The 13226-nt window shown below is 41.4% G+C and overlaps 1 protein-coding gene and 1 non-coding gene across 2 annotated transcripts in view; both read left to right on the forward strand.

Moving 5' to 3' along the window:
• The window catches only part of eif3s10 (eukaryotic translation initiation factor 3, subunit 10 (theta)), a 74198-nt gene that overhangs the window by 35160 nt on the left and 25812 nt on the right, over positions 1–13226 (forward strand). The window contains exons 13-17 of the mRNA XM_039743745.1: positions 687–791; positions 2007–2120; positions 7073–7195; positions 10269–10422; positions 10513–10697. Coding sequence (XP_039599679.1) covers positions 687–791; positions 2007–2120; positions 7073–7195; positions 10269–10422; positions 10513–10697 — 681 coding nt within the window. The remainder of the gene's footprint in view (positions 1–686; positions 792–2006; positions 2121–7072; positions 7196–10268; positions 10423–10512; positions 10698–13226) is intronic.
• LOC120520123 lies at positions 850–979 on the forward strand. The gene has a single exon (XR_005631773.1). It is a non-coding gene; the product is annotated as a small nucleolar RNA SNORA19 (small nucleolar RNA).

A 13226-nucleotide genomic window follows, 5' to 3' on the forward strand; every position in this document is an offset into this window, starting at 1 on the left:
TTATTAACTTAACAGTAGTAACGCAGTGTAGATTCTTATGCTTTTCAGCACACGGCTTCAGATAAGATGTCGAGTAACATACAATGATTACCTCTTGTACACAAACAGATGTTAAAATTACACCTCATATCTTTTTAGTACATACTGTAGCTTACTGTAGTTGCTTTTCGTGGAATAAATGGACTTGCTTTTCAGTCTCTTTCAGTTTTAGAAATTTGTTTTGAACTGGATTAAACTAAATTTCATGTTTTTAAGAGTATTGCCGCTTTTATTGTTTTTATCATTTACCAAATAGTGTTTTTTTTTTTTTATAAATTCAGGGCAGATCAGCAACACTCATCCACTGTTCTGTGTCAAAAATCCGTTACTTACCAAGTATAATTTGGTTTAATTGTTAAGCACTATCGGTGAATGTTTGTGTTTTTAAATCGCATCTACTAATGGAGACCTTGATGGCGAAAACAAGTTGGTTCTTGCATTAAAATGTGAGGAACAACCAATCAGACTGCAGACGTGAATTAAGGGAGCACTCAATTTACTGAAAATAAACGAGCCGAGTGTAAAGTCCGACAGTCCAACTGGACTCTCTTACCTGTATAGCAGTCCATGTGCCAGTACAAGTGATAAAGTGTAATGGTTACTGACTGAAGTGTCTCAAGGTGTGCTCCTTGTGCTCACTGTCTTAGGATCTTGAAGAGCTGGATCCTGACTTCATTATGGCTAAACAAGTGGAGCAGCTGGAGAAAGAAAAGAAGGAGCTACAGGAGCGACTGAAGAACCAGGAGAAGAAGGTGAGAAATACAAAACCCTGTCTGGAAAGGGAGATCTGATCTGCAGCGGCACTGCTGTCTGCACATTGCATTGTCTCATTCTCTGTTTGTGAGAGTGTAGATATTTCTGATGTGCCACATAATCCTTGGAGGTTAATTAGCAGTGAAAGCTGTGTGGTGCGTTTACTGCCAGTCTCCTTCATACAGTTCATATTTTAAGAAGTTACACCACTTTCCCACAATGCAATCAAATGACCTGCTCAGTCTAATTTAGCATGTCAGTCACCTTCTGTGCTTGACAAACATACTAGCAGTTATAATTTCTAGGCCCTAAAAGTATCTTTTTAAATAAAGGACACAAGGGTGACAATCGCAGCATGCAGTCTACGCTGCACTTGATCCTTTTAGCAGCGGATGTTAATAAGTTCTTAGTAGCTGTTTATTGAAAATGCAAGTAGGCGCAGAAGGTGTCTTCACAGAGAAACATTAATATTTCCTGAAATTGTAGGAGTTAAACTGAAACACGTTTGTTACCTTGTCCTCTTGCTTCATCTTGCCATATGAATAGGAAGGAAGTGCAAGCTATCTTGTCATTTAGTGCTTTGCTTTGCACCTGTTAAGTTTTAAAGAATCAAAACGTCTTCCGACAGGTGTTAGCGTTAATAGTCAGAAGCCACTCCGGTTATCATTTTAAGTTATTGATTGATTGATAGATGGGACTTTATTTGTACCCAAGGGGAAATTTGGCTTTTTACAGAAGTAGTTTAAGTACTTAAAGTAGACAGGTAAATAAATAAATAAACACTCTGGTCTGAACAAAGAAGAAAATTTAATAGAAAAAAATGTTCTGACTTGGCCATCCCAGTCATGCGCTAAACAGCTGTACTGCCATTTGTATAAAGGACCCCCCAGTCGTGTTTCTTGACGCACTTCTGCTGAATAATTTGTTGGCTGAAAGTCCTTAGTGTTGGTCTGTCACAGAGAGGATGGGCAGTGTTGTTCATAATGGCACTCGGTTTTGTTTTAATTCTCTCCTTTGCCATGACCTCCAGGGGTCCGGAGTGTGCCCCATAACTGAGCCTTGCCCTTTTAATTAGCTTGTTGAGTCGGTGGGCCTCTCTTGATTGGTTGTTAACCATGAAGTACTGTAGCATTAACAGTATGCAGCCACTGATTGGTTCTTCTCTCTAATTCATGCCGTTTCCTGTTTCTTCTCAAACTAATTGGTCCACATAGATTGACTATTTCGAAAGAGCTAAGAGACTGGAAGAGATACCTCTGATTAAAAAGGCTTACGAAGAGCAAAGAGTGAAAGACATGGAGTTGTGGGAGCTGCAGGAGGAGGAACGGGTAAGGCCATTTTCTTTACTTACATGCAGGCTTTTATAGTGTTTTATATTCATTTTTGGTATTTGTGAGAAAGCCAATATGTGTGATTTCCAGAACAGTACCTGCAAGGGGTCTTCAGTATATTTTGGAGTGTTGTGTTAATTCTGAAGAAGTACACACTTTTGAACTTTTGCTTGTAACTTTAAATAGACATATTTTAGGATAACTTTTCCCAGCTAGCACATACAGACGTATCTGAATAAACGCTGCTGTGAAGGAAGCAGCTCTCCTGCAGATATCTGGTATAGAAAGCTGAAGTGGGCTACAATGATTTCTTTATAGAGACTATTAAAAGTAGAGTCAGTTTTGTCACGTATGCATAACACAGTAAAATTGTTTCTTGCATGTTTCCTTTGGAACAGTTGACAAAAATACACTTCCCAGAAAAACAAAGGGCATATTGTGTGAATAATTTATTTATATGTTCAATGTTGTGTGTGGGCCTTCTTCAGTAAGACATCTCTCAAAAGAACAAGACCAGTCATTGCATCATTGCCTTGTGAAATTCATCCTTACACACACTTCAGGGTTGAACACAAGCCCTCCTCTCTATCTCTCACGCACACACACAATAATGTTTTGACATGTAATGTGTTCACCTACAGGGGAATAAAACTGTAAAAAAAAAAAAGGATAGTGCAGCCCTTTAGAGTTGATGAAAAACAAACAAAAGAGAACTGGGGAAATTCTGAAGGTCTGGAAAATGGCAAATATTATCCCCTCATATAAAAAGAGTGACAGGGCAGATACAAACAACTATAGACCAGTAAGCTTAACATGCGTCACAGGAAAATTAATGGAAGGAATTATTAAGGATAAGCTTGAGCAGCACATGGCAAGGACAGGAGTTATTCTGAACAGTCAGTGTGGGGTCAGAAGAGGGAGGTCGTGTTTTACTAACAGGCTGGAATTCAATGAGGAGGAAACAAAAGGATACGACCAGAGAGGAGCAAATGAGATTATTGATGTTGACTTTCAGAGAGCATCTGATGAGGTGCCACATGAGAGGGTGGGCATCAAACTAAAAGAAATGGCAGTTTGTAGATGGGTGCAGGATTGGCTCAGAACCTCCTGTTGGCGTGAGAAAACTCATCAGAATTGGCTGATGTTCAGAGTGGTGACCAGCAGGGGGCAGTGCTGGGGCTGCTGCTATTTTTAATAAATTATATATATATGTAATATGGAAATGCAAAGGAATATACAAAAAATGTTTGCAGGTGATACCAAGGTGTGTGTATTAGAAGATAATCGAGAACCCTCACAGGTGGCACAGTGGTAGTGCTGCTGCTTTGCAGTAAGGAAAATGTGGAAGACAGTGGGTTCACTTCCCGGTTCCTCCTTGTGTGGATAGCGCTTTGAGTACTGAGAAAAGCGCTATATAAATGTAATTTATTATTATTATTATTATTAACCTGTCAAATCATCACAGAAGGACATAGACAGCATGCAGGCTTGGGCAGATTTGTGGACGATGAAATTTAATGTCAGTAAATATAAAGAATTACACATAGGAAGTAAAAATGTGAGGTTTGAATACACAATGAAGGTCTGAAAATTGAGAGTCCACCTCATGAGAAGGATTTAGGAGTCGTAGTGAACTCTAAGATATCAACTGCCAGAAAGTGTTGAGAAGCCATTAAGAAGACTAACAGAATGTCAGGTGTTATAGCGCCTTGATGTGTGCAGTACGAGTCACAGGAGGATCTTCTCAAGCTTTATAACACACTGGTGAGGCCTCATCTGGAGTCCTGGGTGCAGTTTGGGTCTCCAGGCTACAAAAAGGACATAACAGCACAAGAGAAGGTCCAGAGAAGAGCGATGAGGCTGATTCAGGGCTACAGGGGATGAGTTATCAGGAAAGATTAAAAGAGCTGAGCCTTAAGGAGAAGAAGAGGAGACCTGAGTGAAGTGTTTAAAATGATGAAGTGAATTAGTCCAGTGGATCAAGACTTGTATTTTAAAATGAGTTCATCAAGAACATGGGGACATCGTTTGTTAAGGGTGAACTTTGCACAGACATTAAGAATTTTTTCTGTCCCTTAAGCCTTTCTCGTACTCTCTTTTTTTTTCTGTCCCATTTTTTAGTTTTTACTTTATTAGTCCTCTCCACATTCCTAAGACATGGTGGTTAGACATCACTTAGACCACTTTGGTATAAGATGTAAGCGTCACAAACTGTTTGTTTGTTTTTATGTGCTGCTGCTGCTTATTATGAGGTATAGTGAGAGTTTGGATGGTAATTTTTGTGCTGTTGGAGGCTGCTTATTATTATTTTTTTAATTACCATCTTCTCCTTTCAGCTAATCTGTGCTATTTTTTGCTTATCCTAGTTTGAATCTTTACATACAGGTACTGGTCATAAAATTAGAATATCATGACAAAGTTGATTTATTTCAGTAATTCCATTCAAAAAGTGAAACTTGTATATTAGATTCATTCATTACACACAGACTGATGTATTTCAAGTGTTTATTTCTTTTAATTTTGATGATTATAACTGACAACTAATGAAAGTCCCAAATTCAGTATCTCAGAAAATTTGAATATCAATTAAGACCAATGCAAAAAAATGATTTTTAGAAATGTTGGCCAACTGAAAGGTATGAACATGAAAAGTATGAGTGGGTACTGCACTCAATATTTAGTTGGCCTGGATTACTGCAGCAATGTGGCGTGGCATGGAGTCGCTCAGTCTGTGGCACTGCTTAGGTGTTATGAGAGCCCATGTTGCTCTGATAGCCTTCAGCTCTTCTGAATTGTTGGCTCTGGCGTATTGCATCTTCCTCTTCACAATACCCCATAGATTTTTGCTGGCCAATCAAGAACAGGGATACCATGGTCCTTAAACCAGGTACTGGTAGCTTTGGCACTGTGTGCAGGTGCCAGGTCCTGTTGAAAAATGAAATCTGCATCTCCATAAAGTTAGTCAGCAGCAGGAAGCATGAAGTGCTCTAAAACTTCCTGGTAGACGGCTGTGTTGACCTTGGACCTCAGAAAACACAATGGACCAACACCAGCAGATGACATGGCACCCCAAACCATCACTGACTGTGGAAACTTTACACTGGACCTCAAGCAACGTGGATTCTGTGCCTCTCCTCTCTTCCTCCAGACTCTGGGACCTTGATTTTCAAAGGAAATGCAAAATTGACTTTCATCAGAGAACATAACTTTGGACCACTCAGCAGCAGTCCAGCGGAGACGCTTCTGACGCTGTCTCTTGTTCAAGAGTGGCTTGACACGAGGAATGCGACAGCTGAAGTCCATGTCTTCCATACGTCTGTGTGTGGTGGTTCTTGAATCACTGACTCCAGCTGCAGGCCACTCTTTGTGAATCTCCACCACAGTTTTGTTTCACAATCCTCTCCCAGGTACAAGCGGTTATCTCTATTGCTTGTCCACTTTTTTTTCTACCACATCTTGTCCTTCCCTTCGCCTCTCTATTAATGTGCTTGGACACAGAGCTCTGTGAACAGCCAGCCTCTTTAGCGATGACCTTTTGTGTCTTGTCCTCCTTGTGCCAGGTGTCAATGGTCGTCTTTTGGACAACTGTCAAGTCAGCAGTCTTCTTCATGATTGTATAGCCTACAGAACTCGACTGAGAGACCATTTAAAGGCTTTTGAGTTAATTAGCTGATTAGAGTGAGTGTGGCACCGGGTGTCTTCAATATTGAACCTGTTCACAATATTCGAATTTTCCGAGATACTGAATTTGGGACTTTCACTTATTGTCAGTTATAATCATCAAAATTAAAAGAAGTAAACATTTGAAATACATCAGTCTGTGTGTAATGAATGAGTCTAATGTACAAGTTTCACTTTTTGAATGGAATTACTGAAATAAATCAACTTTGTCATGATATTCAAATTTTATGACCGACACTTGTAATTCATTGCAAAAAATAAATTAGCTACTTAGGCTGGTGCTGCAGCCCAGGAACTTGTAGCCTCACATTATCAGATGTTTTCCTGCCATAGAAATTTGTTTTCAGGCACCAATGAGTTCATGTACGATGTAAGTCCTGGGATACTGTCGGTCCCTGGCCACTTCTGTATGTTGTGTTCTCACCACACAACACGATCTGTAACCTGAATGCAAAATATGTGTCATGTAAAGTGAGCCGTGTTCAGAAGTTCACTGGGGACCCCCAAGACTTTATTGCTTTGATGTGATGCATGGCACAGTGCACCAGGGTGGCGACTATGAAAACTGATGCAGTGCAATCTGGTGTTGGCAGTCATTGCTCATAAACGTTTGTGGCCTCATGTAGGGGATCATTGCTTTGATGCTGCGCATAACACAGCGCATCAGGGAGGAGGCTAAGAAGATTGAGGCGGTGTGAAGCCTAGCGCTCCATCTCCACCAATGCATCTACAACGCCCAAACTACTAACAGATTTGTAAGAAGGCATCGGTGTTTGTTGTCAAACAGTCGGCACAATTTATCACCCAAGTCTCACCCACGATAATTCTTGGTTGAGTAAAAAGTACTCACCCTGGAGCAGGAGCTACAAATGGCCTGATTTTCCTGTGGTGGGAATACTCCAAAGGTTTCAAAAAGTCCCTGGGTCCTGACAAAAAAGTTCTCTTTGAAAGCACCCAATGCTAGCTAGGTTTACGTGGGCACTCCTGTAGTGTTAAAACTAATGGCAACTGTTCAGTTTTCTAAAACTCTCTAGAGATCACATTCTCTTCAGTTCCTAAACAGAAGCCTTTGTTTTCTTAGTTCTCTATATAATTGTTTTCATTGATTGATTGATTGATTTTCCAGCAGGTTCACTTTTACATTTTTACTTTATTTCTAATTTGCAGTTTTAATTAAACGTAATTATTAACCAGACTTTGAATTGATTGCTACAGTAATTTTGATCAAAAAGAGCCGTTTTCATTCACTCTGATTTTTGTCCGTGTAGATCAACATCATGAAAGTGGAACGAGAAAAAGCTTTGGAGCACAAACAGAGACTCTCAAGAATGCTGGAAGATAAAGAATACTTCTTGTCAAAAATTAAAGCTGCTCGCCGCTCTGTTTATGAGGTGAGTACAATTGGGTGCATGGTCTGGTAAATAAAGAACTGTACAGTAATCGAGTGAAGGTCTACTTTCTTACATTTAAAGATGACTTTCAGGAGTGTCAAACAGGTCCACCAGAAGTCTCCTCTCATATGATGAGTCGTGCTCTAGAATACTGTTGACATGTTGAGTCATAGTGTCGTGTGCAGAACACAGTGAAATTCAAACACATCTTCACTCAGCAGTGCCATGATAAATAAGAAGGTTTAAAATTACAAGTCCGCTTACCCGACGCACCCCAGTTGTGCCCTCAGTTCCTGGGGATTTGGGGGGGTGGCTGAGAAGTCTAATATAGTTTACTTGCATTATTGAAAAGAACATCTGACATAACTACATACATGTCTTTAAATGTCAATTAGCATTTAAACTTAAAGAGCTAAGAGAGTTTAAAATTGAAGTAATGGCTGCCAAAAATGGGGCTTTACAGCCACAGCAGGTGGAGTGGTGGCTCTGAGGTGAGGGATCTGCACTGGCAGTCAGAAGGTTGCCGGTTCGAATCCCATAAATGCCAAAAGGGCCTCTGCTCTGTTGGGCCCTTGAGGAAGATCCTTAACCTGCAGTTGCTGAGCGGTTTGAGTAGTGAGAAAAGCGATATAGAAATGCAAAAAATTATTAATTATTATGTGAATAATAAATTAAAAAACTGGACATTTCAAGCAGTAAAAGCCATTTGTAACACTAGTTTTATTTTTCTATCACTTCAATGGTACCTTCATTAAAATAAAATATCCATTGTATCAAACACATTGGCATTTCTGGGTGATTTCAGACTTGGAACGCTGGTGTATCCCAGGCTGTATGGTGACGCTGAATCGAGTCATTGCCAAGGCTGTCTTGTAAATGTGGCAAAGCCAGAACACAGTTGCTGTCTGCTAAGCGTAGAGCTGTTTTGACTATTTGTGTTTTGCATTCCACATCTGCTTGTATTTTATATGAGCCACACACAGGTTTGTGCAGGCAGCAGCACTTTTGGATAAACTTTGTTAATCCTTGAGGGGAGATTGCCTTTTTGCATGTCCTTTTGGGGTTCAGAACAGAGTCTCAGCCATTGTACAGTGACTCTGGAGCAATTTTCATGCTTAAGACTCACTTTTCAGACTCGACACACACTTAAAAATATTTGTGGCAGGCACCCGTATATTATCCCTGGCTGCAGTGGGTTTTGAAATTGAGACGGAAGTGTGTCTGATGGAGTCCAAACAAGAACTGAGGCTATTTGAAGAGGATGGCAGTTTTAAATTTCCTGACAGGAAGTGACATAGGGGAGCCAGAAGTGATGGGTTTCTGGGCCGTCTCCAGGGTTGATTCAGGCAGGTTTTTCCATTTTTGGTCTGTACAGATAGATAGATAGATAGATACTTTATTAATCCCAAGGGGAAATTCACATAATCCAGCAGCAGTATACTGATACAAAGAAACAATATTAAATTAAATAGTAATAAAAATGAAAAGAATTAAAATAAAATGAATGTTCGCATTTACTCCCCCGGGTGGAATTGAAGAGTCGCATAGTGTGGGGGAGGAACGATCTCTTTAGTCTGTCAGTGGAACAGGACGGTGACAAAAGTCTGTGACTGAAGCTACTCCTCTGTCTGGAGATGACACAGACAAGAGAAGAAGGTTTAGCGCACCCCGCCACCCCTTGGCCTGGCGTGGAATTAACTTCACTTGGTCCATACAGCTCCCTCCTATTCGCACGTGTGTGACATGGCCTTACTCAAGTGTCCAGTTCTGGGGCTTCACAATGTATGCAAAGCTTTAAACCAAGTATGAGCTGTTTTAATAAAACTCCAGTTCGAAAAAAACTCCTAATGTAGTCTGTAGTAGGCCTTTTGGTTACTGTTGTTGGTAATAATTTGTGGATAAAATAAACTCCACACATAAATTTAGTACAAAAAGCCCAAACTGAGGGACACAAATACAGTCGATTATACCTGTGTAGTAATTTTCATTTTACGTAATGAATGAAAAATTATCAGTTTATGAAAAATAAGTGTCCATGTCACAAGTATTGGAGCGATGAGACATTTGATGATATTGTGAATTTGTTCTTAAAGATAATAGAAAAATCTCAACTTTTTGTGTGCTAAATTTCACATTTTATATGAATATGTTGGCCGCGACGTTGAAGTTTACAGTTCTGAGCCCCCTTTCTGGATATTTTGTCTCTGATTAAACTAGGGATTTTTGAACCACCTTATTACAACATGGCAAGGTGTTGGTAATTAGAGCTGCGCAGCGTAAAAGTGTAAGTAGGAAATGTGAGGTGTGTCACCTTTAGATAGATAGATACTTTATTAATCCCCAAGGGGAAATTCACATACTCCAACAACAGCATACTGATGAAAAACAATATTAATTAAAGAGCAATTTAAAATGCAGTGCAAGGTGGCGAGTGCCAGGCAGGTGTAACAGACAATAACTTTGTATAATATTAACGTTTAAAGAGTGGAATTGAAGAGTCGCATAGTGTGGGGTCTCCTCAGTCTGTCACTGAAGCTGCTCCTCTGTCTGGAGGTGATCCTGTTCAGTGGATTCTCCATGATTGACAGGAGTCTGCTCAGCGCCCGTCGCTCTGCCACGGATGTCAAACTGTCCAGCTCCGTGCCTACAATAGAGCCTGCCTTCCTCACCAGTTTGTCCCTCTTCTTTATGCTGCCTCCCCAGCACACCACTGCGTAGAAGAGGGCGCTCGCCACAACCGTCTGGTAGAACATCTGCAGCATCTTATTGCAGATGTTGTAGGACGCCAGCCTTTTAATGAAGTATAGTCGGCTCTGTCCTCTCTTACACAGAGCATCAGTATTGGCAGTCCAGTTTATCATCCAGCTGCACTCCCAGGTATTTATAGTTCTGCACCCTCAGCACAGTCACCTCTGATGATCACGGGGTCCATGAGGGGCCTGGTCCTCCTAAAATCCACCACCAGCTCCTTGTTCTTGCTGGTGTTCAGTTGTAGGTGGAGAGTAAAGGGCTGTTGTTTTTCTAATTTATTTGCCTCTTTCATGGTCATTCATGAGTGCTTTTATGTTTTCAGGAAAAACTCAAACAGTTCCAAGAAAGGCTGATTGAAGAGAGAAAGAGGCGTTTGGAAGAACGTAAAAAACAAAGAAAGGAGGACAGACGCAATGCATATTATAGAGAAAAGGAGGAAGAAGCCCAGCGTCTGCACGAAGAGCAGCTAAAAAGAGGTAACCCCAGGAGATGTGTGCGTGTGTCATAACCGTGTGGTCACGTCTTCACAGAACTCATCTGGTTGAGGTGTTTGCTTTTATATATAGAGAGAGAGGAGAAGGAGCGCGTTGAGCGTGAGCAGCGCGAAGAGGAAGAGCGAATTTATCAGGAACGCCTGCGAAAGCTGGAGGAGCAGGAGAGGAAACAGCGTGCCCGCCAGCTTGAGATTGAGGAACGAGAGCGCCGCAAAGAGGAAGAGAGGAGAGTACCAGATGATAAACCCTTCTCAAAGGTGAATAGCCCACTTTAGCCCACTAATATCCTCCACTATTTCAGCTCACTGTCTCATTGTGTTTGCTGGGCATATTTCATTTAAGAAAATGACAGATTTTTTTTTTTTTCTTTTTTTTTTTGTTTTTACTTTAATGCCAAATTGAGCTGTAAATTAAGGTTCAGTGTTTTGTCCTGCGAATTGCACTTGATTTGTAGCACTGAGGGATTTAGTTTATTTTGTTTCAAAGGCCAGAACTTAAACCTGAAACTGAGTGCCAGTTCTTATTCCCATTGCCCAGATCAGGTGCTAGCTGCTGATATTAAGTGAGCAGGGTAAACGCCTAGAATGGCACCTGAGTTTGGATACTACCCTTAAATTATGTACCTTCGATGGTAGACCATGCCATTTCACCCAGCTCTCATCTTGTCGAATGGCTGAGGAATACGACTATCCCAGCTTGGGCCGCCAGCCCAGCCCCACACTGTGGCACAGGTGCCAGTTCTGATCAGTGGTGTGAGAGGACAGTCAGTTGACAGTGAAATTAAGTAAGTCTGGCTGTGGATATAAAAAGATAGACACCCAAAATAAAAATAAGTTGGCTCACACTCTGTTTTTCAGGTATTGATAGTCTGCCATGGTCACTGATTTCACAGATACTGTCCAGCATGTAGCGTTAGAACACCACGGGTGTCAATCTCCAGGCCAGGAGGGCCACAGTGGCTGCAGGTTTTCATTCCGACTCTTTTCCTAATCAGTTTTCACTGCTAATTAACTCCTTTCCCTTCATTTTAATAGCCCCCTGTTTTTAAGGATTCAGTCCTCTGAATTGAATCGTTTCTTCATTAAGTGAGAGCCAAACAGAAATGAGATTTGAAACAAGCTGACGGATGACCTGCTAAACTGGGATTTCAAACTCCAACCAATTGCCAATTCCTGCTGTTAATTAAACCCGCAGCTTGTTGCTGCTCTCATTCTGCAACAGCAGACATTTCCAAAGCCGTTGATTTTCTGTTTTTTCTAAGAACACCTTCAAAACGTTTTGGTGACTTCCGACTTCAATCTTAATGAGACCTTCACCTTTCTTTATTTTCAGATACTGTGTGATGGCCACAGGTGAGCTGATCGTGTGGCAGCTCGTTTTGGGTCTCATTGTGTGGCTGCTAATTTAGGAAAAAGAGACAACTAAAGGGTCTGAGTCAAGTTAATTAAAACTAAGGCAAAAGAAGTTAGTTAGTAGAAAAAGCTGGTCACTAATTAAGAAGATGGCTAGAATGAAAACCCGCTGCCACCTTCAACACCCCAGCGTTACAAGGTTAGAAAATTCAAGGTGATCCTAGCAGTACAATGGCACAGGATTGGCTCCAGTTTCCAGTTAGAATGAGCTCAGAACTTTGAGAGTGACGATGACCTTTAAAGGTTGGATCTGAAAGCTAAGCTGAGCTGCCAATCTGGTTTGGGTAGCTTTGCTCCTTTTTTGCCTTGTTTAATGCACATGAAAGAGAGAGACGGTGTTGCGTTGCTGAGAAATCTGCGCTGGTGCAGGATGAGCGTGATGTACCCTCAAAGTCGCGGGAATCTTACTGGACTCTGCAGCTGGTTACCATGTTTGTCCTGCGTCCCACCTTGTATTGGAAATGCTGCAGCACTACATTTACAAAGGGCCTTGACTTGTGAGCTTTATGACCTTACGACTACTACAGTGTCTTGTGGGCAAATGACAGGTTTTGCCGCGCCATAGGCTGTGACTCATTCACTTCGATATCAGTTTATTACCAGCAGTGGTTTTGACTACGTTCAGTTACACGTCTGATATTCAAATGGTCAATCTTCTTCTTCTTCTTTCGGCTGTTCCCGTTAGGGGTCACCACAGCCGGTCATCTTGTTCCATATCTTCTTGCCCTCATCATCCTGCTCTGTCACACCCATCACCTGCATGTCTTCACTCTCAACACATCCATAAACCTCCTCTTAGGCCTTCCTCTTATCTCACAGCTCTATCCTTAGCACCCTTCTCCCATTATACTCGGCATCTCACCAAACCAGCGCAATCTTGCCTCTCTAAGTTTGTCTCCAAACTGTCCAACTTGAGCTGACCCTCTAATGTACTCTTAATTCACGCAAAAGTACTTAAACTACAAAGACTGCTGCTTTATAGCGTTCTCAGTATGGAGTGGAGGCCGTGTGTCATGGACAGATGCGTGGATGACTCACTTTTGATGTGAAATAGTGGGTCGTGTAGGTACAGTGCCCTCTATAACGTTTGGGACAGAAACTCATTTCTCCTTGATCAGGTTATAAGTCAAGTTACAAATCCAACAATTCACACCTGTGATTAAAGTGCGCACTGCAGACGTTCATTTAAGGGAATTTGCACACATTGTGGTCACACAACACTTTTTCTTCATGGTTACACCCCCTAGTTTCAGGCACCATAATGCTTAGGACAGTTGGAGTCCCAGGTGATTTGTGATTCCTCAGGTGTGTTTCATGGCTTCATAAGATACCTTGCTGCTTCTGCCCTTTGGAGCCTGCAGTTTCCATTGTTCA

This window comes from Polypterus senegalus, chromosome 1 (genome assembly GCF_016835505.1).
Source record: "Polypterus senegalus isolate Bchr_013 chromosome 1, ASM1683550v1, whole genome shotgun sequence".
Classification (NCBI taxonomy): Eukaryota; Metazoa; Chordata; class Cladistia; order Polypteriformes; family Polypteridae; genus Polypterus; species Polypterus senegalus.